General features: G+C 55.4%; 1 protein-coding gene and 8 non-coding genes across 9 annotated transcripts in view; 4 read left to right on the top strand and 5 right to left on the bottom strand.

Moving 5' to 3' along the window:
* Nucleotides 1-1,438: 1,438 nt before the first annotated feature.
* LOC127493882 (U1 spliceosomal RNA) lies at nt 1,439-1,602 on the bottom strand. Its single transcript, XR_007924419.1, has one exon. It is a non-coding gene; the product is annotated as a U1 spliceosomal RNA (small nuclear RNA).
* Nucleotides 1,603-8,808: 7,206 nt separating this feature from the next.
* Nucleotides 8,809-8,881, top strand: TRNAV-CAC (transfer RNA valine (anticodon CAC)). Its single transcript has one exon. It is a non-coding gene; the product is annotated as a tRNA-Val (tRNA).
* Nucleotides 8,882-10,958: 2,077 nt separating this feature from the next.
* TRNAN-GUU (transfer RNA asparagine (anticodon GUU)) lies at nt 10,959-11,032 on the bottom strand. The gene has a single exon. It is a non-coding gene; the product is annotated as a tRNA-Asn (tRNA).
* An 814-nt stretch (nt 11,033-11,846) lies between these two features.
* On the top strand, nt 11,847-11,918 carry TRNAH-GUG (transfer RNA histidin (anticodon GUG)). The gene has a single exon. It is a non-coding gene; the product is annotated as a tRNA-His (tRNA).
* A 3,183-nt stretch (nt 11,919-15,101) lies between these two features.
* Nucleotides 15,102-15,173, top strand: TRNAQ-CUG (transfer RNA glutamine (anticodon CUG)). Its single transcript has one exon. It is a non-coding gene; the product is annotated as a tRNA-Gln (tRNA).
* A 483-nt stretch (nt 15,174-15,656) lies between these two features.
* LOC138850768 (U1 spliceosomal RNA) lies at nt 15,657-15,820 on the bottom strand. Its single transcript, XR_011390947.2, has one exon. It is a non-coding gene; the product is annotated as a U1 spliceosomal RNA (small nuclear RNA).
* Nucleotides 15,821-16,307: 487 nt separating this feature from the next.
* The window catches only part of LOC138843266 (uncharacterized), a 47,341-nt gene continuing 36,944 nt past the window's right edge, over nt 16,308-26,704 (bottom strand). Inside the window, exons 8-9 of the mRNA XM_089299389.1 lie at nt 17,868-18,031; nt 16,308-16,484 (exon numbers count right to left, since the gene is read on the bottom strand). Of these exons, the coding sequence (XP_089155515.1) occupies nt 16,308-16,484; nt 17,868-18,031 (341 nt within the window). The remainder of the gene's footprint in view (nt 16,485-17,867; nt 18,032-26,704) is intronic.
* On the bottom strand, nt 17,812-17,885 carry TRNAN-GUU (transfer RNA asparagine (anticodon GUU)). Its single transcript has one exon. It is a non-coding gene; the product is annotated as a tRNA-Asn (tRNA).
* Nucleotides 21,345-21,417, top strand: TRNAV-CAC (transfer RNA valine (anticodon CAC)). Its single transcript has one exon. It is a non-coding gene; the product is annotated as a tRNA-Val (tRNA).

The following is a 26,704-nucleotide window of genomic DNA, read 5'->3' as shown; positions in this document are numbered from 1 at the left end:
CTGAGACGATTCACACTCCAGTTTGGGATTTTAAAGCAAATAGAACTAGGGACCTCTAAACTTGATGACACTTCCTAATCCCCAATTTTCTTGACAACCGGAACTGGCACAGGTAGAATTAAGACGGCCTAAAAGGCACAGGTTCAGTACAGGACTGGAGGCGTTTTGGCAAAAAGAACCACCACCTGCAAAGAGACAGAGCGGAGAAACAGGTCAAGTGACCACCCGTGGGCAGGCTCCTTTCTCAAGGCCTGCTTGTGAGATCAGAAGAAATTGGGCTTGTGATGAGTCAGTTGGAACCCCGAAGGAAATTTTTTTTTTTTTTTTGACAGCTCGTTGGTGAGTGGGAGCATTGGGAGAATCCAACAGAGGCATTTGCGCCCAACCGTAAGCAAAATGGATGCAGCTGGGCGGCTATGGGAGCGGGCATCTCGTGCACCCCACGGCTGACAACAAGGACGCTCACCCAGGCTCTGCCAGGGCACAGCCCTGCAGAAAGGCCAGGGCAGCTGCACCCAGAGCACGCTTCCGGAGGACACCTGCCGGCAAGGGCCCGTCCACCCGGGGCTGACTCCACCCTCCTTACTGCTCCTCATGGCCAAAGGCCACTGTTGGAAAGCAGTGGAAGGAGGGAGCCTTCTAGTTTCACCATGACCACCTTGCCTGCATTTGCCTCTTTGGAGAACTCACAGGTTTCCTACTGTGAAGGTGATGCCCCATCGACCGAGCATCTTCGGAGACCTCGATTGGTTGTCTCCGTGTTTAGGAGACCAGCAGCTGACTGTGACACTGGGTTCCATGGTGTAATGGTGAGCGCTCTGGACTCTATATCCAGCTATCCGAGTTCAAATGAGCGGGACCTCCCTGCTTTACATACTGAGAACGCTATTTATTGGCTGAGTTTTGATTTTCTCTCTGACATCCCCTCGGCATTTTGGCTTAGGGGCCAGAAGGCAGCTCTGCAGGGCACGGGCTGCTCCTGCCCCAGAGCCTGCTATTCCCGCCGCTCCTGGGACTTGGCAGATTGATCCCAGCTTCACTCTCCCGCCCCCTGAGGAGTCGCAGTTCCTGAAGACAGTGCTGAGTGGCCAGTCTTCAGGGAATCAATCCACTCTACTTGGGAATCGGGGTGACAGAATCTGGGTGGGGGGGAGGGTCATGGTCCTAGGGGAGGGTAAGGCTCCTGCCAGTAGCATCCAGGAGTGAGTGGACGGAGGCAGCTGAGCACGCAGGGAAAACACCCACCCACGCCAGCCGTGGGCAGTAGAGGAGTTCGGGTGTGGAGACCACGACCAAGGAGCGGAGGCCGGCCCCTGGAAGTCGTGGGCACGGCCCCCTGGAAAAGCCTGAGAAAGCCGGCGCTGGACCTAACCGGTTAGTTTCCTGCCAGCAACCAGGCAGGACGACCAAGCGTCTACCGTTATGACACGCGAAAAATCAGGGGAGAGCGCGCACGCAGTCCCCCACTACCACAAATTCTGCAGTCGAGTTTCCCGCATGTGGGGAAATCGCAGGGGTCAGCACAGCCGCAGTGCAATGGCCGGGCCTCGCCCTGGGAGAACCACCTGCCTGATCATGGTGTCTCCCCTGCCAGGTAAGTATGACCTCCGGCCCTTCCGCCCCAGCACAGCTGCGCACAACTCGCTCTGTACACACACGGTGACTTCCTCTCCTCCCCAGGCTCTCCTTGCGCAGATCCGCAGATCCCAGAGAGGGTCCCGCAACAGGCCAGGAGGATTTCCACAGCGTGGGACTCGTGCGTGGATCAGCAGCCGGTGCCGGAGCAGCAGCCCCCGCGCGGCCTCATCTGCATGGGCGCCGCCCCTCAGGGTCCCTGCGGGCCGCGCCCTTCCCCCTCCCCCCAGCCCACTTCCGGCCTCGCGGTCGCGCCTAGGGACCTTAGGTGGTTCGTGAAGTAGCACAAAGCAGCCATAGTTGTGCACCCAGCGAAGCGTCCCGGAGACTGTCCATCAGCCACGCTTACCGCGTTTTGTCGTTTGTGTTAGCCCCACTTGGTGCTAGAAAGACGGTTTTCAGTCTAATTCCACCAAGACGAAGCTATGCTGCCCCAGCAGAGAGGACCGGGCCAGTCTTACACACGGGGCGGGACACTGCCATCTCCTCATGGGCGTCTCCTCACCTCACCGGGCCTTAGTTCATTGCTGCGCCTGCTCCATTGCGCAAAGGCAGACACAAGACCGCACGAGTCTGACCAAAATCCCTCGGGGAAGTTGCATCTGAGGTGCTTAGTGGGTGACTTTCAAAGAGTCAGTTAAATGTCAGTTTAATGCATAGACAGCAACTCTGAACTTTCGGCCATGCCCTACAGTAAACCTATCTGTAAAGGGTTGTTTGTTGTTGTTGTTGTTGTTGTTGTTGTTGTTGTTTCCTTCCTCTTCATAGTAATTGAGTCAAAAATGTGTACTGGGTTGGATTGAGCAATTAGGCAAGGATGTGAATGCTTTTGTTACTTCTGATATTTATCCAAGTTTCTCATTTAGTTCTTTCTGTGCATATGAATTGTTAAACCCAAACTCATGAGACCTCCAGGTCCCCATAAAAGGATCTGCTGAGCCAGGGCAGGGGACTGCCAGATGGAAGGACAGGGCCAGGGTCAAGGTGGTGGTCAAGATAGCAGCTGCAGCTACCTGGCTGGGTGGCAGCTGGAACCATGTCCATCAATCTCAAACACCAGAGTGCTTGTAATGAAAATGGATGAGGAACCCATAAATCCTTTACACTGACCTACACTGGTTTAGATAAGAGGGGTGGACAACACAGACTGGGCAGATTCTGGGGTAGGAGGATAGGGTATGAGGAGAAGCACCTGCTTCTTGACTGGTGGGGTTGTAGGCACAATGCAAGGGCAACTTGGAGGCTGAGTCAAAGTCTGAGTGTACATTCAGGATACACAGCCGTTTCTTTCTTTGTTGGTCTATCCATCACCTGCTAGCTGATTAACTTGTTGTATCTCTCCTCCCTGCTTTCTCCAGCCTTGTAGTTAAATGTAAGCTGCCACACAACTTTTCTTACCACTGGAATCTATCTCAACATAGTATCTGTTCTACTGTTGTTGGACATTTGAACTGTTTCCAGTTTAGGGATATTTTGAATAAAAGTGGACATTGTTTTACCTATCTTTTGGTGGGCTCATAAGATTTTTACTAAATATTAGAAAGGCAAAATGGGAGCCTCTTCTCATCACTGCAGGCTCAAATATCTAGGACTACAGGAATGCACAGGATGATAGGCAATCGAAGATACTCACCCACAAACAGGGAATGGAGCCCTGCAGATACCAGAGAAGTGAAGTTCATAACATCAAAACTAGAAACCCATAGTGATGCCGCCGGTGGGAAAACACCATACAGGAGTAAGAGAGAGATGGAGGCGGGGCGGGGGGAGGAGAGAGAGAAAGACAGGGTAAGGGGGTGGGCAGAAGAGAAGACATCCTAGGAAGTCAAAGAACTCAGCTTCTGCTCTTGAGATTCAACAGCAGAACTGATCCCAACTTAACCGGGGAAAATTCTCTCATCTCCGCGGACAGCCTCAGGTGCGCTAATTGCTACGGACACTGCTCCTGCGATATCTAGAGGCGGTGATCTGCACCCCTCAACCACAGGAGTATGAAGTTTACCTCCCAGCAGCCATTCTCTGAGATGAAGGTATTCAGTCAGGTGGCGAGGTGGCTACAACAGACACGAAGTGACCAAAGTGCAATCATCCGCGCGCGGTACCAGGTACAACCGGCGCTGGCCATCCCTGAGTGGGCTCGAACCACCAACCTTTTTTCGGTTAAACAGCCGAACGCGCTAACCGATTGCACCACAGAGACTCAGCTTCCTAGTACACAGAGACCGCCTCTTCCCTGGGTCCCTGCCGCCAGCCCTGAGGGGCGACGCTGCCATCTCCAGAGCCCGGGACACCGCCGAGAGGCCAGGGGGAACCGCACTGGGCGCCACGGGGCATCCTGTGTACTGGAAAGTCGGGCAGGCGCGGGGGCAGCCGCCTCGAGAGCCCGCACGCCGCAGACGCCCGGGTCCGCGTCCGTCGGGAAGACCCTGGGCCCTCGGAAGCTTCGTGTGTCCAGCACGGGGCTCCCGGGGAACAGGGTCGCGGTGTCGGTTTCTCGGGTACCTTTGCCCGGAACAGAGTTTGGCCGTCACGGGCGCTCCGTGGGGACCCGAGGACTCCAGGCGGCGTGGTCTTCAGCGATCCGGCCTTGGAAGCCCCCTGGGGCTTGAAGTCACGAAGGGCCGTGCAAAGGGAGCCGCTTTTCATCGCCGAGGTCCCGCGGGTTCCCGGCACCCGGTGCTCGACGCGAGAAGCCCGCGGGGCGCACCGCGGGTGTGGAGGGGGCTCGAGGACCCGCGAGGAGGAGGAGGAGGAGGAGGAGGAGGAGGAGGAGGAGGAGGAGGAGGAGGAGGAGGAGGAGGAGGAGGAGGAGACGCGTGGAGCCCGACCCGGGCGTCCGGAGCCCACGGAACCTGGCACACGGGCGCCGCTGCGTATGGGGAGGAGAGACTCTCTCTTTAAAAGTTGTGGTGGATGGGATGGGAGGCAGGGAAGACCAGGGAGAGCGCAGGAAAGAGCGAAACAACGCGGAGGGGGGCCGCACCAGAGCTGAGAGAAATCTCACGGCCTTGAAAGTGCAGAACCGTCACCGTCACCCTGCACATCCCTTTGGACAAAGCAGTTGCTTGCGGTTTTTGCCTGTACAATTTTTCAGAACCATTTGTTTTATTTATGTGAAACCCAGAATTTTGGCGGTGGGAGAAGAGGTAGAGAGAGAACTTCCTTCTGCAGGTTTACTCCCCATATCTCAGCAACAGCCAGGGCTGTGCCAAACCGCAGGTAGGAGCCAGGAGCTTCCTCCCGGGCTCCGACATGGGTGCAGGGCCCAGACCTGATCATCCCTCACTGCTTTCCCAGGTGCTTTAGCAGGGAACTGGATCTGAAGTGGCGCAGGAGGGGGTGGCTGGAGAGCGAGCACCGGTACTGTTACTCCTATTCTGGAAGTGACCAAATAGGCTTAGGTAGAGACTTGCCCATGCTAAGCTCTTCCTCCCCCTTACAGCCATCTGACCTCCAAGCCGTGTTCGCACCTCTGACTCTGTGCACGGTCTGCGTCTGTCGGCTTATGTGAGTGTGGTTCAGTAAAACCCAGGTTTCCGAGCCCCGCGTGCAGCAGTCTCCCCCGCTGCCATCCTCATCTGCCTCCTGTGTCTCGTTTGGTCCTTGCTCCTACCTAGGGCTCCTCGTGGATCCTAGGGTTCTTCTGCCTCAGCCCTCGCCTTCCACTGCTGTCATGGCGAGGCCACCAGGCCACACACTGAGCTGGGCCCCAACAAGAGTGACCGGGTCTCACACACAGCACAGTCTTCCTTCATAGTGAGCCTTGGTGTCCAGCACGGGTTTTTCACCTCCGGGTCATCTGGGTTTAGTCTTTAGCCCCTTGTCACACAGTCTGTCACAGTCTCGTGTTGTCCAAGGACCCTGGTGGCTCTCACACTGTAGGGCTCTCCCTGTGGCCCCACCCTCTGATTTGAAATCAATTTAGGAGAATTTTCCTGCAAACGTGTTCTCTTTGCTGTAACCAGTCTGTGAATGTGTGTGTTTGAGCTACGGCTCTCATCCCGGGACCTGGCAAAGACCTTTATTTTCTCTGAGGAGCAGCACGGAGGATAAACGGAAGCTGAGGAGGAGCTGGTGGGGTCTGGCTAACTCACCTGCAGCAGCAGCTGGCAGCAGGGCTCTTGGCATCGGGAGGTGCTGGGGCCCTGTGTCCCACACCACGGGCAGCTAGCACACTTCAGGAGACTCTGCCTTGCATGTGCTAGCGCCACCATCTCCTCCGGCCTGTGGTCCACTCCTGTCACTTCTCCCCTTCCCCACAGTCGGGCTCCCCCTGTCCCCAGCTCCACTCATTTCCAGCCCCAGCCCCAGGCAGTTATCATCAAGATTTCACAAAAGACTGGTTGGTTATTTTTCTATTCAAGCAACAACTAATGTGGGAAGTACGAAATGCTCTTGCTTAATTTCAACATTAACAGAGTTTAGCCACAAATACTTCCTCAGTTGAAAGGAAATAAAACAACAAAACAAGTCGAAATCAAAGCAAGATGTCACCATCTACAAGGACCAAATTACACAACAGGACCACCGGCCAGTTTGCTTGCAGAAATCCAGCCCTCCCTCTGCAAATGTGATAGCCCCTAGGACAGCAATGCCTAGATCAGGAGAGGATCTTCAAAGGCCCTCATCCTTTTCCATCCCCACCCCTAGCTTTTGGATGACAGGAGCCCTTGCAGCTGGACGAAAACAGCAAGGACTAGAACCCTGGAACAAGCAGAAAAATGTCTTCAGACGATTTACTAGCTCTTAAGCACGTGTTCATTTTCCTTGAAGGATGAGGGTTTAGAACCCTCAGAGAATAAAGTTAAATTTATATACATTTAGTTGCCTATATTTTTGTACAAACTGAAATGAAAACACTATCTTTCTCCAGTTTGAAACAGCAAAGTCAATCCTTCTTTTTAAAGATGTTTACTTGAAAGGCAAAGTCAGAGAGTGAGAGTGAGAGTGAGAGAGAGAGAGAGAGAGAGAGAAACCTGCCATCTGCCAGCTCATTCTCCAAATGCCAGGGCTGGGCCCGGTGGAAATCCAGCACAGTGAAATGCATGCAAAGCTCACACATGGTGGCGGGTAATCCTCCTAAGACTGTCATCTGCTGCCTTCTAGACACATTAGCAGGAAGTTGGACCAGAAGTGGAGGCAGGTCTTGATACTCGGCACTTGGATGTGGGATGCAGGTGTCCCAAGCAGCAGTCCAGCCCACGGAACCACAATGCCTGCCTTAATCCCCCATCTTCATATGTGCACTCCTGTATACTACAGAGTGGAAGCACCGGTCCAGGGCCATCACTCATTCCAGAATCAAATGTCACTAAGTCCCTGGGATTGCACAGGAAAACTGCATTGGGTCCCCCACTCTGACAACTGACATAGGTCAGGCAAGAAATTCTGTGTTGTAGGAGGCAGGTCCGTAGAGCCTGTAGGAGAGCAGGTTCACACAGGTCACTGCCAGACAACCCAAGGGAACAGTCACAGAATCTTTGCAAAGAGTGTTGAGAGGCAGCTCTTCACTCCTGATGCCAAAAGTCTTCCTGAGGAGCCCAGATTTCCATCCTAAAGGTTTCAGTGCAGCCCACAGAGAGAGACATGTGCCCAGATTGCACTGGGCATTTTCACAAACTTCAGTCTTGTTTGGATTTCTTTTTCTGAAGCTGAACTTTTCCTGTCCACTGACTTGTCTTTGGCAATCCACCATAAAGCTGGACATCTCTGAAACACAGGAAGCCCCAGGCTTACCAGACCTCTAGGCTAGCAGGCTGATTCAGGTAGGCACCGGGAAGACACTTCCCCCACACCCTGGTGTGGGAGGGGCCTTGGAGGAGAGTGCACTGCAGATGGTGATCTCCATGTGCTGGGAGCAGTGGATGTTGAGGCCGCCAGCACCACCTGCAAGGCAGAGCCCCACAGTTTCCATCCAGGGCATCAGCCGGCTCTTCACAGACTCCCGTTAAGTTTTCCTGCACACTTTCAAAAGTTCATTTCTTACTTCACTGTCGAGACAGAGTTGAAGCCGCATAGCTGCATAACCTGGGGGTGTGTTTGTGTGGGAAATGGCGATGACACAGGAACGGGTTCTACATAGGAGCATAAAACTAGCTTTCCCCGAGAGAACGGGAATCGAACCAGGGCCACGGTGGTACAAATGCCAAATCCTGGCCACTAGACCACCAGGGACACACAGGAGTGTGCAACTGTGTCCTCCCTCCATTCAGGAGAAGTGTGGAGAATACAGCAGCCTCCGGAGAAGTGTGCCCAAGCGCCAGTGCACCCTGGGGTGGCCGCCGGGAGGGAGACCCGAAGGCGCCCCGGGTACAAGGAGCTGAGTTGAGCCGCTACGAGCTCCGACGACAACGCACACGCAAGCGGGGGCACAGACGCCCGATATAATCTCTCCCAAGCAAGGCCTTGAGATCCCCAGGGACCACCACGAGCCTGTCCCCAAAACCCTGTCGCCCCTGAGTGTTTCCATCTCAGCTGGAGCTCGGTCCCCATCCTCCCCACGCTCAGAACAATCCCAAACACGAGGGCTCTGGCGCCGGGGCGTTCCTCGACTCCACATCTAGCCCGCCAGGAGCACGAGTGTTCCTGTGGCTCGAGGACGGGCCTTGCTGTCCCCCGCTCCTTCCTCCTGGTGACGGAGTTCAAGTAAGCGGCGCGGACCAAGGCGAGCACACCCATGTCCCTGGCGCCCCCCGGCAGTGGCACTGGGCTGTCCTTGCGCGCCTTCTTCGGCTCTGTCCACCCCGTCAACCTCTGCCTGGCCTGCCCCGGGCCCAGGGGCCGTGGCGGGGCCCTGGTGCGCGGCTCCTGTGAGAGCGGCTGGCACCCGGCAGCTTCCGCGGCGTCCCGCGGAGGAGCTCCAGCGGCTCCTTCTGGGCTGTGCGGGACGCGGCGAGGCGCAGGCGTGCGGGGCCTCAGGGAGTGCGGGTTCCCCAGGAGCTGGCGCCCGTTCTGCTCCCGCAGGAGGAGGGACACCGCTCCGTCTCTGTGCAGCAAGGACCCTATCATGTTCGTGGAAACGCGCGGGTTGGGGCTGTCTTCAGGATGGGAGGAACTGATAGAAAGGTGGCGGGAAGGGGGCGAGAGGTCACGACATTAATCTGAAGCCACCAGGGCGTCTGCTTCATCTGGGTACCTTCAGGAGGCGCCTTGGGACAAACATGGTAGCGTCTGGTTTCCGTAGTGTAGTGGTTATCACGTTCGCCTCACACGCGAAAGGTCCCCGGTTCGAAACCGGGCGGAAACAGGTTCCTTTTGCCGCAGTGAAGAGAATAAGGGCAGAGTGAGCAAGAGGACAAGTGGCGGTGTCCACGCAGCTCATGTCAACCAGACTTCATTTCTTTCCTGGCCACTCGCTGGCCATTGTCACCCTATTCCGGCCGGCCAAGCATGCAAGTTCCTTAGGTGGGTAGGAGAGAATGGCATCAGATTTTCTTTCCTTTTTTAAAAGACATTTTATTTATTTGAAAGACAGAGTTCCAGAGTTCCAGAGTTCCAGAGAGAGAGAGAGAGAGAGAGAGAACTAGAAACAAGGAGAAAGTGGTCTTCCATCACTCCCCAAAGGACCGCAATGCCTGGAACCTAGCGGATCCAAATCCATGAGCCAGGAGCTTATTCCAGGTCTCCCATGTGGGCCCAAGGCTCCAAGGACTTGGTCATCCTCCGCTGCTTTCCCACTGGAGCAGCTGGACTCGGACTGCGCCTATATGGGATGCCAGCGCTGCAGGCCACAGGGTAGGCCCCTCAGGGTTTCCTACAGTGAATCTTTTCCAGTCCTCTGCCTAAGTGACACTGAACCGGTGCTTTCTGGTTTGAGAGCTCCAGAGGGTGGCTTTTGAGGGCCCTGTGTGGCTTCCCGTCCTTTGGGAACAAAGCAGCTGAACCCACTGACTGGTGGAGAGAAACTGAATTTAAATCCGCATCTGGATCTCAAACCAAGCTGATACTGTCAATATTCCTCATGCACACCGATTGAAAGTATATGTTTACATTAACCCACCCCTACCCGGAAGACCCTCAGGTCACTGTAAGAGCCCTATGACCCCTCTGAAGCTCAGGCAGCCAGCAGTTTTAATAGCTGGAGCTCCTGCGTGTGGTGAGGGGTCCTGAAAGAAGTGTGTGAGACTGGAAGTGTTGCACAGGTGACGTAATGAAGCCATTGCACACTCAGTGCTACCCTGTGGACACAGCTGCACAGGGTGAAAGATGTGCACAATACAACAGCGACTGTAGCGTTGTGCTTGTGAAACCAACCACATTTCAAAAGATTTTGAATGTACTTGCTTAGGGCACAGACACTTATTTTAAAAGAATATATTATTTAACCATCATACATGGTAAAGTGATCATATTAAGTGTGTAAGTGGCTCCTACAGATAGGATTAAGTTTCAAAGGGATCACATAAATAGGACCAAGTGTCTGGTAAAAACAATAGATAGAATTTAAAAGGAGAAAATGTTCCAACATGGGGAGCAGTCCACACAGCAGACTCATGGAATGACAAACACCCTGAACAGCACCCTGACCTCAGAATCAGCCGTCAAGGCCTTCTGGTCTGGTTGAAAAGCCCACGAGAGCATTTCAGGCATGGAAAGCCAAGACACTGTGGCAAAAAATGATCTCCATGAAGGATCTCTGTGAGTGAGACCCCAGTGGAAAGAAGGGGCCTTCAAAGAAGGACGTACTTTCCTCTGAAGGGAGGAGAGAACTTCTACTTTGCATATGGCCCTGTCTTAATACTGATGGAATTCGTGGACTCCAAAGGTTTCCATAGCCTTGGCAACTCATGTCAAGAGCCTCGGGTGGTCACTATGTGAAAAATAAGAACGTTGGAGCCAGTGCTGTGGCACAGTGGGTTAATCCTCTGCCTGAGGCGCTCCAGCTCTCTGCTATGGCCTGGGACAGCAGTAGAAATGGCCCAAGTCCTTGGGCCCTGGCACCCACGTTGGGGACCTGGAGGAAATTCCTGGCTCCCGGCTTCAGACCGGCTCAGCTCTGTCCGTTGCGACCATCTGGGGAGTGAACCAGCGGATGGAAGACCTCTCTCTCTGTCTCTACTTCTCTCTGTAAGTCTATCTTTCAAATAAATAAAATAAATCTTAAAAAAAAAAAAAAAACGAGTGTTACTATTTCAATCAACAACAGGAGTCAGTGGGCACTTATTCCCTACGTAGGACCTCTGCGCCTAATGAGTTGTACTATGAGAATTAACAGTTGCACTATGAGAATTAACTGTAAAAGTTGTTTTCCAAAGTACATGATACTTTGTCTGCCTGTGTGGGTGCAAATTGCGTCCATCCACCGGGCAAAAAGCAACTGCAGCCGTCCCTGGGTGGGCTCGAACCACCAACCTTTCGGTTAACAGCCGAACGCGCTAACCGATTGCGCCACAGAGACTCGGCTCTGGCGTGCATAGGGACCGCACCTTCCCCGGGCTGCCGCCGGCTTTGTAGAGGGTTTTCGAGCTCCAGAGCCCGGGCCACCGCCAGGATGCGAGAGCAGCCGCGTGGCCTTCGCCCGCTCGCCGCAGGAGCCCGCTCCCCGCAGACGCCCGGGTCCGCGTCCCGCCGAAGCGAGTGGGCCCGAGGCCGCGGAGAGCCCGCGGAGCGCCCGCGTCGGCGCCGCCTCCACGCCGGGAAGACCCTAGGCTCCGCCGCCCCAGCCGCCCGCGGGCGCTCTGAAGCCTCGCGTGTCCAGCACGGGGCTCCCCGGGGACAGGGTCGCGGTGACGGCCGCTCTCGGGTCCCTTCGCCGAGAACAGGGCTTGGCCGTCACGGGCGCCCCGGGGGACCCGAGGACTCCAGGCGGCGGGGTCTTCAGCGCTCAGGCCTTGGAAGCCCCTTGTGGGTGGAAGTCCCGAAGGGTCGTGCGAGGGGAGCCTCTTTTCATCGCCATATTCCGTCCCGCTTGGCGCGGTCTGCGGGTGGCGTTCGGGACGCTCCCCGGGCGGGTGGCGGGGGTGGCCGGGGTCGGAGTTGAGGGCTCCAGGAGGAGAACCCGGACGTGGGCGAGGGCACTTCGCAGGAGACTTGGGCAGCCCGCAGGGCAGGTGGATCCTTGTGGGAGCGATGTTGATGATGGCCGCAGAATGGGAGGGGAGAGAGGAAAAGCGACGAGGAGGAAGGAAAGCAGGTGCACCCAGGAACACAGCACCGCCTATGGGTTAAATAGACATGCAGAGCCACCCGTGTGCCCGTGGCTCCGGCGGCGCGCCGTGATCGTATAGTGGTTAGTACTCTGCGTTGTGGCCGCAGCAACCTCGGTTCGAATCCGAGTCACGGCAGTGTGCACGAATCCGAGTCACGGGGCTTCTGTCTTTTATATCGACCTTTTGACTTCCCCGTTTGCCCTACCTCTCACCTGACTCTGGCGACTGAACGCTTGGCCTCTGTGGCTCTGGCCATTCGGAGAAGAGAAGGCAAACCTCACCGTGGGCACCCAGGCCTCTGTCCTTGGGAAGGGCTGAACTTGCCAGGGAGTCGAGGGATGGAACGTGGTGGAAACAAGACCTGATTATATGGTGAATGAATGCTGTAGAAGAATTATGATTTCCTTGTGGCTCTTGGTGAAACACATCTGGTTCTTAAAATTTGTTTTCCAGATTTAAGGAGAATGTGTACTTTTGTTCTTCAGCTATCCATAGCTGTAACAACTTGGTAAAGTGTACCTTTGTGAACGAAGATGAAGCTGTTCATGTTTATCCCTGCATGATCTCCTGAGTTCGTAAACTATTCACGAGTTTTCCTATTTTCATGGCAGAGTAGGTATTTCTTTTTCTAAAAAATGTACGTACTTGAAAATCAACGTGCCGGTGCCGCGGCTCAATAGGCCAATCCTCCGCCTGCAGCGCCAGCACCCCGGGTTCTAGTCCCGCTCGGGGCGCCGGATTCTGTCCCGGTTGCCCCTCTTCCAGGCCAGCTCTCTGCTGTGGCCCGGGAGTGCAGTGGAGGATGGCCCGAGTCCTTGGGCCCTGCACCTGCATGGGAGACCAGGAGAAGCACCTGGCTCCTGGCTTCGGATCAGCGCGATGCGCCGGCCATTGGAGGGTGAACCAACAGCAAAAGGAAGACCTTTCTCTCTGTCTCTTTCTCTCTCTCTCACTGTCCACTCTGCCTGTCAAAAAAGAAAAAAAGGAAAAAAAGGAAACGTAACCAAGAGAGAGAAAGATCTTCCATCTGCTGATTCACTCCCCACGTCCAGGGCTGAGCCAAGCAGAAGCCAGCAGCCAGGAGCTGGAAATGTTGTTTATGTGACCAGGTCTTTGGCCAGAATGTCGTATTCAAAAATGTTCATGTGCCCAAGTGTGGCCAGACCGTTGTAAAGCACCGAAGTGACTTCCTGGGATCAAGAAAGCCCCTGGAAGGACCCTGGCCTTGGCGCGGGCTTCACGGGGTCCCAGCCTGGTGACAGGAAGGCCCAGGACCAATACAAGCATTCTGAGGACGACAGGAAGAGAGGAACTCACCAACAAACGGGAGAGGCGTTGAAGGCAGACTTGCACAGCCAGACCTGCCTATGTCTTTAATGGCCTCTGCTGTGACTCCTTACTAAGTGTCCCAACAACGCCGCCGTCTAAGAAAAGGCCTCTATGGTCAACCTCCCCTCCTGCCGCCTTCAATAATCAGGTCATGCAATCAAACCAGACCTAGTTTGCAAACTAATTAGTCTCACTGGGATTATCTTTGTTAAAAGTGGTGTGAGTGTGGAGAAAAAAAGTCAGACTCAGTAGAAACTATGTAGCCTTACGAGTCTCAGATTTTAGTCCTGTTCATGGTTCTTAATGCTGTGCTAGTCATAGAGGGCCTGTTCCTGAAGCCTGACAAGCTGGAGCTGTGCCACTGAAGGAAAGTTCAGAGGACAAACTTGGGGCCAGGTGCACGAGCACTGAAGAAACGCAGTTCTGTCGTAGAGACTTGCAAACGGAAACCTGGAATAGCCTCTGGTCTAAAAACTAAAAATCGGATGAATGAATGATCTTGGTTCTGGACTCAGACATGAGGCCGCCCAGTGGGGCTGAGGGTCCGTGGGCCCCAGACGTTGGCAGAATGTGCTTCACAGGCAGGCTGCCAGCCGGGGCTGGAAAGCTGTCTCCAGACCGACCGACCGACATCTCCCCCACTCATCGCTTCTTGTGCTGCGTGTCTGACCTGGGGCTTTCAATCACACCTCCAGGGTGCATCCAACATTTCACCCAGAGCTAGCAGAGGAGGGGGCTGAGCCCCTAGTGAGACGACTGTCTCCAGGAGAACCCATTAACTCCATGAGCCCCAAGCCGATGAACATACTGAATGTGAAAAACCGCTGCCCAATGGGTGCCCCCGCAGAATGACCCAGCGAGAAAACCAGGAATGCTTTAACAACCCAGGCCACTTCCTCAAAGCCAGTGTCCTGCATGGGATCCCATGGGATGTGGGTGACATTGGGCTGATTTGTATGGTCTGCTTTATGTGTTTTATAGAAATCGTACACATGGTTGGTTACTTCGTTTTTAACTAAACAAATACACATTTGTTGTGAGAAAAAAAAAAAAACTTATCCAAAACACCACACATGTATATGAAGGAAAAAAGAAAAGTTGCCCTGCCTCCCGGTGCCCCTGGTGCTGACACGTTTGTCGGTACAGATAGGAGGTGGTGCTGGCATCTGTGTAACAGGTGCTGCAAGGTCCAGCCCTGAAAGTCGCCAGTCCTTCCCAGATGACCATCTGGCTCCCTGGGCAGTGGGAAACCTGTGAAGGCAAAGGCAGGGAGACAAACACTATTGTTTGCAGAAATCTGCCCCCCTGACAGGAAACTCTAGCTAAGGGAGAGGGGAGGTGGCTTACGATGGAGGCTGCAAGGGCTCTTCTCTGCCTCCTCCTTTGAGGCACAAAGGCAATGCTGGCAGTCAGGCAAGGGAGAGAGCAGAGAGACAGCAGGACAGGTGACCACGCCTGGGCAGGCTCCTTCCTCAAGCCCTGCGTGTGGGATCAGAAATGCCTTGGGACCAGTCAGGGGGAACCCTGTGTGCTGGCTCTCACAAGCGCTCTGGTGAGTGTGACCATCGGGAGAAGCTAGAGGCATTGGGGTCCAGCCCTTAGAAAAAGGATACAGCTGGGAGCGGGCATCTCGTGCACCCACGCTGACAACCAGGACGCTCACCAAGCTCTGCCAGAGCACAGCCCTGCAGAAAGGGCAGGGCAGCTGCACCCATAGCACGCTTCCGGAGGACACCTGCCGGCAAGGGCCCGTCCACCCCGGGCTGACCCCGCCCTCCTTACTGCTCCTCCTGGCCAAGGACAGTTGCTGGAAAGCAGTGGAAGGAACGAGCCCTCTTCCTTTCCGTATCACAACCTTGCCTGCCTTTGCCTCCCTGGAAATCGCACAGGTCTTCCCACTGTGGAGCTGTTTTCCCCAGTAGCTGGTTCTGCTTAGAGCACCACTGGACTTCAGGCTGGATGAACGACCTATGGGAGAGACGGCAACCGGGTTCCATGGTGTAATGGTGAGCACTCTGGACTCTGAATCCAGCGATCCGAGTTCAAATCTCGGTGGGACCTTTGGTTTCCCTTTTACAGTTTAAAAGGGATTTCTATCCAATCCCGCGTTTCTTCCACCATTCGTTTAAAGGGACAGGCAGGCAGTTGTACGGGGCACATTCCCCTTAGGGAAATCACCCTGGCCTCGAGGGCAGCTGGGAAATTCCAGTATCAGGACTGCGGAGGTGGTTCAGTGCCGGTCTGAACCGTCTGAAGACCGGCATTTCTTTTTTTCGAGGCCAGGAGAGGGCACCCAGCCCTGCCTCGTCTTGTCTCCGCCCAGCAGCTTCTGCATTGAACAGTCACTAAAGGGTTTTATCTTCTTTGCAATCTCCCTTATATTTCATTGAAGGAAGAAAAGCATGGCTTTGGTGGTACGGGTCTCGCTGCTTGATTGCAGAAAGCAGTGTACTAGTGCACAAGTGTGAGAGTATACGGTGCTAGGTGGGGCTGTGGCCTGAGTAAGCTGCACGCGACAACCTGCTCTTGCAACCAAAAGAAAGCCAGGGGAGAGCGCGCACGCAGTCCCCCACTACCACAAATTCTGCAGTCGAGTTTCCCGCATGTGGGGAAATCGCAGGGGTCAGCACTCCCGCAGTGCAATGGGAGAGCCTCGCCCTGGGAAAACCACCTGCTTGATCATGGTGTCTCCCCTGCCAGGTAAGTATGAGTTGTTGACATTCCGCTCCAGCACAGCCTCACACGCCCCGCACTCTTCACACGCGCTCACTTTGCGCCGCGCACCGCCGGGCCCTCTTCGCTCTCAGGCAGGCACAGCACACGTATTTGCCGCCAGCGATCCCGCGCATTCTCCCACAGCACGGGAAAGCAGTCGTGAATCTGCAGCAGGTCCCAGACCAGCAGCCCCCGCGTTCTTCATCTACATGGCCCCGTCCCGTCGGTGACGCGGCCAGAGACGCCCCGCCCACCCCGCGGCTTGCAGCTGCACCAGCTGGGAGCCCTCGGCGAGCTCAGAGGGACAGCCTGTGCCCGCCCGTCCCTCACACCCCCACCCCTGGAGGCGCCGCGCAGAGCCCCGACGCTTCTCGAAAGCATCGCTCTCGATGCACGGAACATTTAGGGTCAGCCAGGAGCCCGGGTCCTTCCTTCCAAACCCGCGTATCTTCATGAGGAAACTCGAAATGAAAAGTGGACTTAGTGGATGCCGACCGGACGTCGAAGCCAGCAGCAGACAGAACCCGTCTTCATGAAGCTGAAGAAGGCGCCCGGGGGCCGCAGACCGTCATCCTGACGGAGCACCGCTGGTGTCACGAAGACGGCGTCCACTCTGACGGCGCGGATCCTGCCGGGGGTCCGGGACGCGAGGCGGTGCTGCCCCGCAGAGCCGATAACCACGCTCACGCCTGTCCCTGCGGGGCTCCGGCGTCTCGCAGGGCCCGCTCTGCGCCTGAGTGATTACCGACGCCAACGCTTTCGATCCTCAAACAAGGAACTCAAACGTCCCACGTTGAGGAAACGTCTAGGGGGCATCCCCGCCGAGGTGTTGAACCCGCGACTGGATCGTCCGCCTTCGGTCATGAGAACGCGGGAACGCGGAGGGTGGAGCAAGGTCGGGCGCCCACGGAAAGGCCGGCTCAGCGGGCACCAGCGCCCTCTGTTCTGCTGTGCTGCCCAAGTCCCGGAACCTTTACCGGGAGGTTCTCCTTGCAGACGAGTGGCATGGGGGCTGGTATTTATTCTACTGTTGTTGGACATTTGAATTGTTGTTTCCAGTTTAAGGCTATTTTGAATAAATGTGGACATCCTTTACCTATCTATTGATGGAACCATAAGATTTTTACCAAATATTAGAAAGACAAAATGGGAGCCTCTTCTCATTGCTGCAGGTTCAAATATCAAGAACTACCAAAATGCACAGGATGATAGGCGATCGAAGATACTCACCCACATATAAGGAATGGAGCCCTGCAGGTACCAGAGAAGTTAGTTCAGAACATCAAACTAGAAACCCATAGAGACGCCACCAGTGGGAAAATAGGAAACACGACTGAGAGAGTTGGAGGTGTGGAAGGGAAGTGGGGAGAGAGAGCGAGAGCGAGAGAGAGAGAGATGTCCTATCAAGTCAGACTCAACTTCTGCTCCTGAGAGTCAACAGAAACCTGAGCCCACGTGAGCCACCAGCTCAACAGGGGAAGAGAGGTCCAGATGGCCTAATTGCTACGGGCACCGCTCCTGCAATATCTGCCACAGGTAATAACTATGTTGAGATAGAGTCCCATAGCAGAAGTGTATGACAGCCTACATTTCATTACAAAGCTGGGGAATGGAGGGGAGGAGAGATACAACAAGATAATCAGCTAACAGGTCATGGATAAAAAACAAAGACAGAAACTGCTGTGTATCCTGAACGTACATTCAGACTTTGACACAACCTCCAAGTCGCCCTTGCATTTTGCCTACAACCCCACCAGTGAAGAAGCAGATGCTTCTCCTGATATGCCACCCTCCTATGCCCGAATTTTGCCCCATCTATGGGAAGCAGTTGTACTGTGGAGGTACTTGACCCCTGCAATTTACACGGGAAACTCGATCTGCACCCCTCAACTGGTTTCCAAGAACCTAGTTATAGACGGGAGGGGTCCTTGAGATGAGGGCATTTCACTGATTTATTATCAAACGGAGTAAAAGTGCCAGGGGTCGTCCCTGGGTGGGCTCGAACCACCAACCTTTCGGTTAACAGCCGAACGCGCTAACCGATTGCGCCACAGAGACACAGCTGCCGCCTGCACAAGGGACGGCGCCCTCCACAGGCGCCTGCCGCGGGCTGCCGCTGGCCTGATGGGGCGACGCTGCGAGCTCCAGAGCCCCGGGCACCGCTGACGGGCGAGCAGGAGGCGCGCTGTGCGCCGCGCGGTAACCTGTGCGTTGGGAGGTCGGGCAGCCACGGGGAGCCGCGTGGTCGTCGCACGCCCGCCGCAGGAGCCCGCGCCCCGCAGACGCCCGGGTCCGCGGCCCGCCGGAGCGATAGGACCCGAGGTCGACAGCGCCCGCGTCGGCGCCGCCTCCACGCCGGGAACACCCTGCCCCCGCTGCCCCTGCCGCCCGCGGGCGCTCGGAAGCTTCGCGTGTCCAGCTCGGGGCTCCCCGGGTTCAGGGCCGCTCTCGGGTCCTTCGCCGGGAACAGGGCTTGGCCGTCACGGGCGCCCCGGGGGACCCAAGGACTCCAGGCTGAGTGGTCTCCTCGCTCAGTCCTTGGAAGCCCCCAGGGTGTTGAAGTCACGAAGGTCTGTGCAAAGGGAGCCGCTTTTCATCGCCGAGTTCCCGCAAGTTCTCGGCATCCGGTGCTGGACGTGAGAGGCCCGCGGGGTGCCGTTTGCGGGTGGCGCTGGGGGCGCACGCCGAGAGGGGACGGGGCTTGAGGACCCGCGAGAAGGAGGAGGAGGAGGAGACGCGTGGAGCCCGACCCTGGCGTCCGAAGCCCACGGAGCCTCGCGCAGAGACAGTGAGGATAGATGTCAGGGGCTCGCTCTCCCCCTTGCCTGCCTGTCCCTCATCCCCTCAGTGGCTAGGCCAGCAGACCCCATTGCACAGGCCTGTGTGCCGCAGAGGGGGTGTTGCCCATTTGGGGTGAGCAGAAGAACACAGTGGCCGTGGGCATCAGCCTGCCTTTGACAACTGGAACGTAGGGGTTCCTGAGAGTCCACGACAGCCCCACCTTCTAGTTCTGCTATTGTGACTTCAGACCGTTCCCTGGCAGGCTCGGGCCTCTGGCCTTACTTCTGCAGTGGCGTCTGTGCACGGCAGTGCCTTCGGCTCAGACCTCTGGCATCTTGGGCCTCACGTTTGTCTCTAAGGGGTCTGCGAGTTGTGGCTGCTGACAAAGTTCCTCCCAAAAGTAAGTTAGAGTGAGATCTGCATTCCTCACTCTCTTTACACCCCCCACCACCACCACCACCATGATGTGAAGAAGAGTTACAGAGATACTAATTGTATCTGGTATCACTCACACCCTAGAGCTGAGCAGCTTGGAGAGCGTAGGAACTTACCAGGCAAGACCACCATCAGCAGAGTGTACTCCCATGTGTGTAACTAAGCAAGACGACTGTCAGCACAGTGCACTCACGTGTGTAACTAAGCAAGACCACCATTGGCACAGTGCCCTCACACGTGTGTAGCTCATTATTTGTGTTGCTTTCTCCTGCCCAGGCTCTGGCTCTGCTCTGACACAGCTTCATCATGGCAGTACCTCCCAGCACTGTTCCCAGCCCAACACAAATGTTCCTGGCACAACTGGCATACTGCTTGCTGTTTACTACATGGATGCGGGCTGAGGTGAGAGACTGAAAGGGCATCTTAATCATAGTAAAAACAAACGAGTGCAGGGCTCCGTGCACTTTCCCCCTGCCAAGGCAAGCCTCACAACTCATACCAGCACACACCATGGACACTGCCCTTGGGCCATTCTAGTGGATGGCTCCGACAAGGCTCCTGTGAGCTGTCATTCAATCTTACATTTCTGTCTTCTTCCCTACCTTAGGAGACAAGACTCCCTAGCTCAGGCTCGGGCCAGAGAACTCACCCACTTACGGCGCAAGATACAGGAAGGGAGAGAGGTCTGCTCCTTCTTTGCCCAGCACCTGAAGGACATGGGCCAGGCTTTTGAGGGCCTCCTCAGGAACACGGATGTTGCCCGCCATCTGGGACAGAGATTCCCTGAGCAGTAGCTGGCAGAGAGCCTTGCCAGAAAGCTCACGGCGGGTAAGTGGCTGCAGCTCCAAAGGCCCTTCCTCCTCCAGAGTGCCTCACAGGAGGGAGAACCATGCCCTTACCGCCCCAGCTCATTCGTTTGTTCTTGTCTGTGGCACTTGATTCACATGTGTTGTGGACTTTTCAGAGCACTCAGGTAATTCATTCGAGTTATTTTTTCTGGGGTTTCATCTACAGTCACTAAGAAAGAGTACAGAAGACTGACTTCATCTTGATGAGCATGGCAGGAAACAAACCTAATTTTTTTTTTTTTTTTTAATTTTCAAAGTCAGAGTTACAGAGAGAGAGGGAAAGGGGGAGAGATCTTCCATCTGCTGGCTCACTTCCCAGGAGGCTGCTGAAGCATGAGCCAGGAGTTTCATCCAGGTCTCCCATGTGGGTGGCAGGAGCCCAGGCCATGAGCAGGAGCTTGATCAGAAGTGGAGCAGCCAGGAATGCAACCATTGACTATATGGGATGCCTGCACTGCGGGCACTGGCTTAGCCCTCTACACCCCAAGGCTGGCTGCCAGATTTCATTTTTGAAATTTTCACTGATGTAGGATCCTAGATTAAGTGTTTCATTTTTCTTTTTTTTCCTCAAATTTACTTATTTATTTGAAAGGCAGTGTTAGAGAGAGGCAGAGAGAGTGAGGTCTTCCATCTGCTGGTTCACTCCCCAAATGGCTACAATGGTCAGAAATGGCTACAACGGCCAGCGCTTTGCTGATCCGAAGCCAAGAGCCAAGAGCTTTTTCTGGGGCTCCCATATGGGTGCAGGGTCCCAAGGACGTGGGTGGGCTTCCATTGCTTTCTCAGAACAATCCCAAACACGAGGGCTCTGACGCCGGGGCGTTCCTCGACTCCACATCTAACCCGCCAGGAGCGCGTGTGTTCCTGTGGCTCCAAGACCGGCCTTGCTGTCACCCGCTCCTTCCTCCTGGTGACGGAGTTCAAGTAAGCGGCGCGGACCAAGGCGAGCAGACACATGTCCCTCGCGTCCCCCGGGAGTGGCACTGGGCTGTCCTTGCGCGCCTCCGTCGGCTCTGTCCTCCGCTTCAGCCTCTGCCTGGCCTGCCCAGGGCCCAGGGACCGTGGCGGGGCCCTGGCTGCGCGGCTCTTGTGGGAGGGGCTGGCACCCGGCAGCTCCCGGGGCGGCCCGCGGAGGAGCTCCAGCGGCTCCTTCGGGGATGCGCGGGGGCGTTGCGAGGCGCAGGCATGCGGGGCCGCAGGGAGTGCGGGTTCCCCAGAGGCTGGCGCCCGTGCTGCTCCCGCAGGAGAGCGGACACTGCCCTCTCTCGTCCAGCAGGACCCTAATGTGTTCGTGGAAACGCGCGGGGTTGTTATCCGGTTTTGGTGGGGGAAGTGACCTATGGCGGCGGGAAGGGGACCAGAAAGGCACCACATTGTCTCATGAAGATACCAGGGCACAGGCTTCTTCTGCATGGCTTTTGGGGAAATATTTTGGCATACAGTTCTGTGATTGGTTTCTGTAGTGTAGTGGTTATCACGTTCGCATCACACGCGAAAGATCCCTGGTTCGAAACCGGGCGGAAACAAAATTCTTTTTCTGAAGCCAGGAGAATAAGAGCAGAGTGAGGATAAGTGGCCGTGTCCACGTGTCCACGCAGCTCACATCAACCAGACCTCGTTTCTCTTCTCCCGTGCTGGCCATTGTCACCCCGCTCTTGCCAGATTTACAAGAGGGAAATGCTTTCAGGTTTTCTTTCCTCTCTTTCTTTCTCTCTCTCTCTCTCTTTCTCTTCTTTTCTTTTAAATATTTATTTATTTGAAATACAGAGTTAGAGAAAGATGGAGACACAGAGAGAAGTCTTCCTTCTGCTGGTTCACTCCCCAAATGGCCTCAACAGCTGAAGCTGAGACAATCCACAGCCAGGTGCCAGGACCCTTTTCCAAATCTCCAGGTGAAGGAAGGGGCCCAAGGACTTGGCCATCCTCCACTGCTATCCAGGGAAGCAGCCGGGACACGAACCGGAGCCTATGGGGAAGCCAGCGCCGCAGACCACAGTGTAGGCCCCTCAGGTTTCTTACAGTGAATCTTCTCCACAGGCCTCAGTCCTCTGCCTAAGCTGACACGGAACCAGTGCTTTCTGGTTTGTGAGCTCCAGAGGGGAGCTGAGGAGAGGCCTGCTTGGCTTCCCACCCTATGGGAACACAGCTGCAGAACCCACTGATTGGTGGAGAGAAACTTAATTTAAATCTGCATCTGGATCTCAAACCAAGCTGATACTGTCAATATTCCTCAGGCACCCCGGTTGAAAGTATATATTTACATTAACCCACCCCCACCCAAGAGAATTCTCAGGACACTGTGAGGGTTGCATGCCCCCTCTGAAGGTTCAGGCAGCCGACAGTTTTAATAACTGGAAATCCAGCATGTTCTGAGTGGGTCCTGATGGCTCCCAACCCCTTGCCCACCCTCTCTTCTGCTTTGTCCCTGGCGTTCTTGGTGCTGTCTTCACTGGTGTGGAGCCACCACAGCCAGAGCTTTGCCTTTTCTCCCAGGAGAGCTTTAGAGCCCTGGTCTTAGATGGTGCTGCTTGGAAGGGCTTGGGTGGCCAGTGGAGGATGGCCCAAGTGATTGGCCCCTGCACCCATGTAGGAGACCCGGAAGAAGTTCCTGGCTTCAGCCTGGCACAGCCCCAGCTCTTGAGGTCATTTAGGGGATAAATCAGCAGATGGAAGATTTTTCTCTCTCTTCCTCTCTCTGTCCCTGTAACTCTGCCTTTCAAATAAATAAGTAAATCTTTAAAAAAAATAAAAGCTCTTGCTGACAGCTATAGGGTCATAATAATTTCACCACACACTGGAAAGAGGAGAGGTGAACAGCTTCTCACTGCTGCAGGCTCAAACACCAGGAAATACCAGCCTCTCCAGGATAATGGACAATCAGTACAGACTTTCAGACTAGTTTTCCTGTCACACACCATCAAACAGAGAATGCATCTCTGTCAATCATCACCTAACAGAGATCACACCAGATGTTCACTTGATAACACCACACTCAGAAACCCCCAGTGATGCCCCTGGTGGGAGAAATTATGATGCAAAAATGAAAGAAAGAACAAAAGCCTTGGTCCAGGACCCACGTTCAGCATGCAGGAGTCAAGAGCTCTGTTTCTGCGCATGGGAGAACAGAAGAACCAAGGGGTCATGAGCCCATAGCACTAGGGCCCAGGTTGGCCTGTTGGGTGCAGGTTCCTTTGGCTCCAGTGATGCATCTCACATGGACAGATGGTCTGGGCAGAGCCCCAGCAAACATCTGGCAAGGAATACTATGGAGAGAGTTATCTGCATGCTCACTGACCATGGTATAGCAGGAAAAGAAGCATTGGCTTCTCATCACTTCCTGTGGAAGCCAAAGCAAGATCTCTGAAGATATAAAGGAAAGCAGGAGAACAGATGTCTGACACCATGAGGATTCCCCTCTGGGATAGTGGCTTGGCTGAAAGCCATAAAAGAGGTCATTCTGGCAGCCTTCTCTGGATCAGTGTAACCAGGTCATCACAGACAACAGTTGCAGTTATTGGAAGTCTGCAAGCTAGCTTAGAAGTTTAGCTGTCAACACCCACAGCTGAGCAGCTGTGGAAAGTGCCCACCAAATCCTCCTGTTGCACCAAGCTCTTAGTTAAGCAGGGGGGCCCACTCCCCTTGTTGGATGTTCAGAAATCACTGAACAGTAAGCTTGTGCTGACAAGTAAGTGAAGAGAGGGACACTAATGGAGTTCATAAACCAACTGGAATATGACTTAGTGCCATTCTAGGAAAAGAGCAGTTTCCAAGTTGGCTGATATTCGAGGCCATGTATACCAGCCATAAGGAAGCAGTTGCACAGGGAACGCTACACTGTGGACACAGCTGCACAGGGGCTAAAGACGTGCATGATACATCTTCCTAGTGCACAATACAACGACCTCTGTGGTGCTCTCATGAAGCCAATCAGGCTTCAGAAGATTTTGAAAGTACTTGCACAGAGTACAGAAACTTATTTTTACAAATTATTATTTATAATGGTGAGAACACTGTTGATAAAGCAAGCACAACTGAGGCACACGCTTGGAGACCAAACACTGCTTTCGGCCTTGTATCACAGATGTCAAATGCAAGTCCCACAAATGGACCTCACCGGTGCCAGCCCATTGGGCCCCAGGACTGGGTTCCTCCTCGGTGTGTGTTTCAGGCCTCCTGGGCTCCAAGCAGGTGGTCTAGGAGAGTGGAATGACGTGGGGAGGTGGCCTTTGTGGGGATAGCAGACAAGTAGAGACAAGAACAAGAATGTGCTTATCCGCGTTCATAGCCGGGTAAAAATGCGATAGCAGCCGTCCCTGGGTGGGCTCGAACCACCAGGCCTTAGGTTACAGCCGAACGCGCTAACCGATTGCGCCACAGAGACTCGGCTCCCGGGGCACAGAGAGGGATCCTTCCCCGGGTCAACTTCCGGCTTTGAAGGGAGACGTTTCGGGCTCCGGAGCCCGGCCACCGCCGAGAGATGAGCGGGAGCCCCACTGTGCGCCACGCAGGCAACCGGTGCTTAGGGAGGTCGAGCAGCCGCGGGGCAGCGTCGTGGCCATCCCGCCTCAGGAGCCCGCGCCTGCCAGTCAACGCGGTCCACATGCCGCCAGAGCATCTCAGTCTGTAGGCCGGTTCCAAGGTGTAATGGTGAGCGCTCTGGACTCTGAATCCAGCAATTCGAGTTCAAATCTCGGTGGGACCTTTGCCTTTAACTTACTAGAACTGCCGTTTTGGCTGTTTAAACGGGATTTATTACCGCTCCCGAGGTCCTCCCGACATCTAGGGGACAAGAAGGCCTATCTGCAGGGTACGGACTGCTCTGGGCCTCGGCGCCTCCTGTTCCCGGCCGCACCTGGAACCTCGCAGTTTCATCCAGCTCTAGTGCACTCTGGATTCCGCGTTCCAGAAACGGGTTCTTTACACTGGCCCGGTCCCCAGGACAATGACCGAGCCTGGGGGATCCAGTCCTGGGCGAGGCTGGGGCTCCTGCCCTCGCCATGCGCGAAGGGGCGGAGGCACACAGGGCGCCCTTGGCCCTGCTGGGGCTGAAACCTGAGCCCGTGGGGAAATCACCCACGGCTATTGGGAACAGGTGGGAAACGCCGGTGTCTGGACCGCGGATTTCATCCCGGCAAAGTCTGGGTGGGACCTACTCGAGTGGGTAAAAAAGACTTTATCCAGGACGCCCAGGAAGCGGGAGGAGCAGGGGAGAGACCGTTCTACAGGTCCCAGGAGAGAGCTCCCAGCCTGGCCCTAGGCTCCACCAAGCGGGTTTTGAAAAAATCACCATACAACGGTCAATGAAGTACTCTTTGCAAGAAAAGGCATATTTAATAAAAGAAGAAAAACTTTCTTGTGCTAAATGTTTGTTAAAATTACCTTGAGAGGAAGGTGCAAGAGAGTTCAGGAACTGAGGGATGCTTGATTGTGTAACGGAGACTAGCCGACAATATTTACCCTGCGTAGGATTTGAAAGGTACATAACCTGCTTTGCACTGAGGTTTGCACACTGCAACCTAGTAGTCACCTGCTCTTCAGCTGATCAAAGCCAGGGGAGAGCGCGAAGGAAGTACCCCACGACCACAAATTCTGCAGTCGAGTTTCCAAAATTTCGGAAATCGCAGCTTCACACGGCCTGAACTCTTCACACGCGCACACTTTGCGCCCCTTACCCCGAGCGCCCTTCGACCTGAAGCACGCACAGCGCACCTGTGTGCCGCCAGCGGTGCCGCGCTTTCTCCAAAGCACGGGAAAGCGGTCGTGAATCTGCAGCAGGTCCCGGCCCAGCAGCCCCTGCGTTGCTCTATCTACATAGCTACGCCCCTTCCGTGACGCCACCGGAGGCAACCCGCCCTCCCCGCGCCCGGCAGCTGCTCCACCAGCGCGCCCTCCGCGAGCTCAGAGTGACAGCTGTGCCCGCCCGTCCTTCCAAACCCCACCCCTGCGGGTGCCCCGACCCTGGTCCGCATGACTGCACCCGTTCTTATCCTGAATCAGGCCTGAGACCTTTTGTCTGAGGCCCGATCGCCCTTCTCGAAATAATCGCTCTATACGCGCAGAACATTTAAGGTCATCCAAGATTATCTTCATGCGGGAACTCGAAATGAAAAGTGGACTTAGTGGATGCCGACCGGACGTCGAAGCCAGCAGCAGAAAGAACCCGTCTTCATGAAGCTGGAGAAGGCGCCCGGGGGCCGCAGACCGTCATCCTGACGGAGCACCGCTGGTGTCAGGAAGACGGCGTCCACTCTGACGGCGCGGATCCTGCCGGGGGTCCGGGACGCGAGGCGGTGCTGCCCCGCAGAGCCGATAACCACGCTCACGCCTGTCCCTGCGGGGCTCCCGCGTCTCTCAGGGCCCGCTCCGCACCTGAGAGCTTATGCACGCCAACGCCTTAGAATCTCAAACAAGGAGCTCAATCGTCCCACGTTGAGGAAACGTCGAAGGGGCGTTCCCGCAGAGGTGTTGAACCCGCGACTGGATCGTCCGCCTTCGGTCATGAGAACGCGGGAACGCGGAGGGTGGAGCAAGGTCGGGCGCCCACAGAAAGGTCGGCTCAGCGGGCACCAGCGCCCTCTGTTCTGCTGTGCTGCCCAAGTCCCGGAACCTTTACCGGGAGGTTCTCCTTGCAGACGAGTGGCATGGGGGCTGGTCGGGTCCTGGCAGCCAGGACAACACATCCCTAGTGAGGGATGAGGCACCGAAGTTCCCTGGAAGAACCCGACTGCTGAAAGCCTCATTCAATCCCGCTCCCGGGGTGCTGACTGGGAGTCCCTGTCCAGGCAGGAGTGCAGAGAGATTTTTCTGGGAATC

The sequence above is a fragment of the Oryctolagus cuniculus genome, chromosome 7, assembly GCF_051225735.1.
Source record: "Oryctolagus cuniculus isolate XC-2025 breed Fujian yellow rabbit chromosome 7, ASM5122573v1, whole genome shotgun sequence".
NCBI classification, from domain to species: domain Eukaryota; kingdom Metazoa; phylum Chordata; class Mammalia; order Lagomorpha; family Leporidae; genus Oryctolagus; species Oryctolagus cuniculus.
This window is presented reverse-complemented; position numbering and strand designations above follow the sequence as displayed.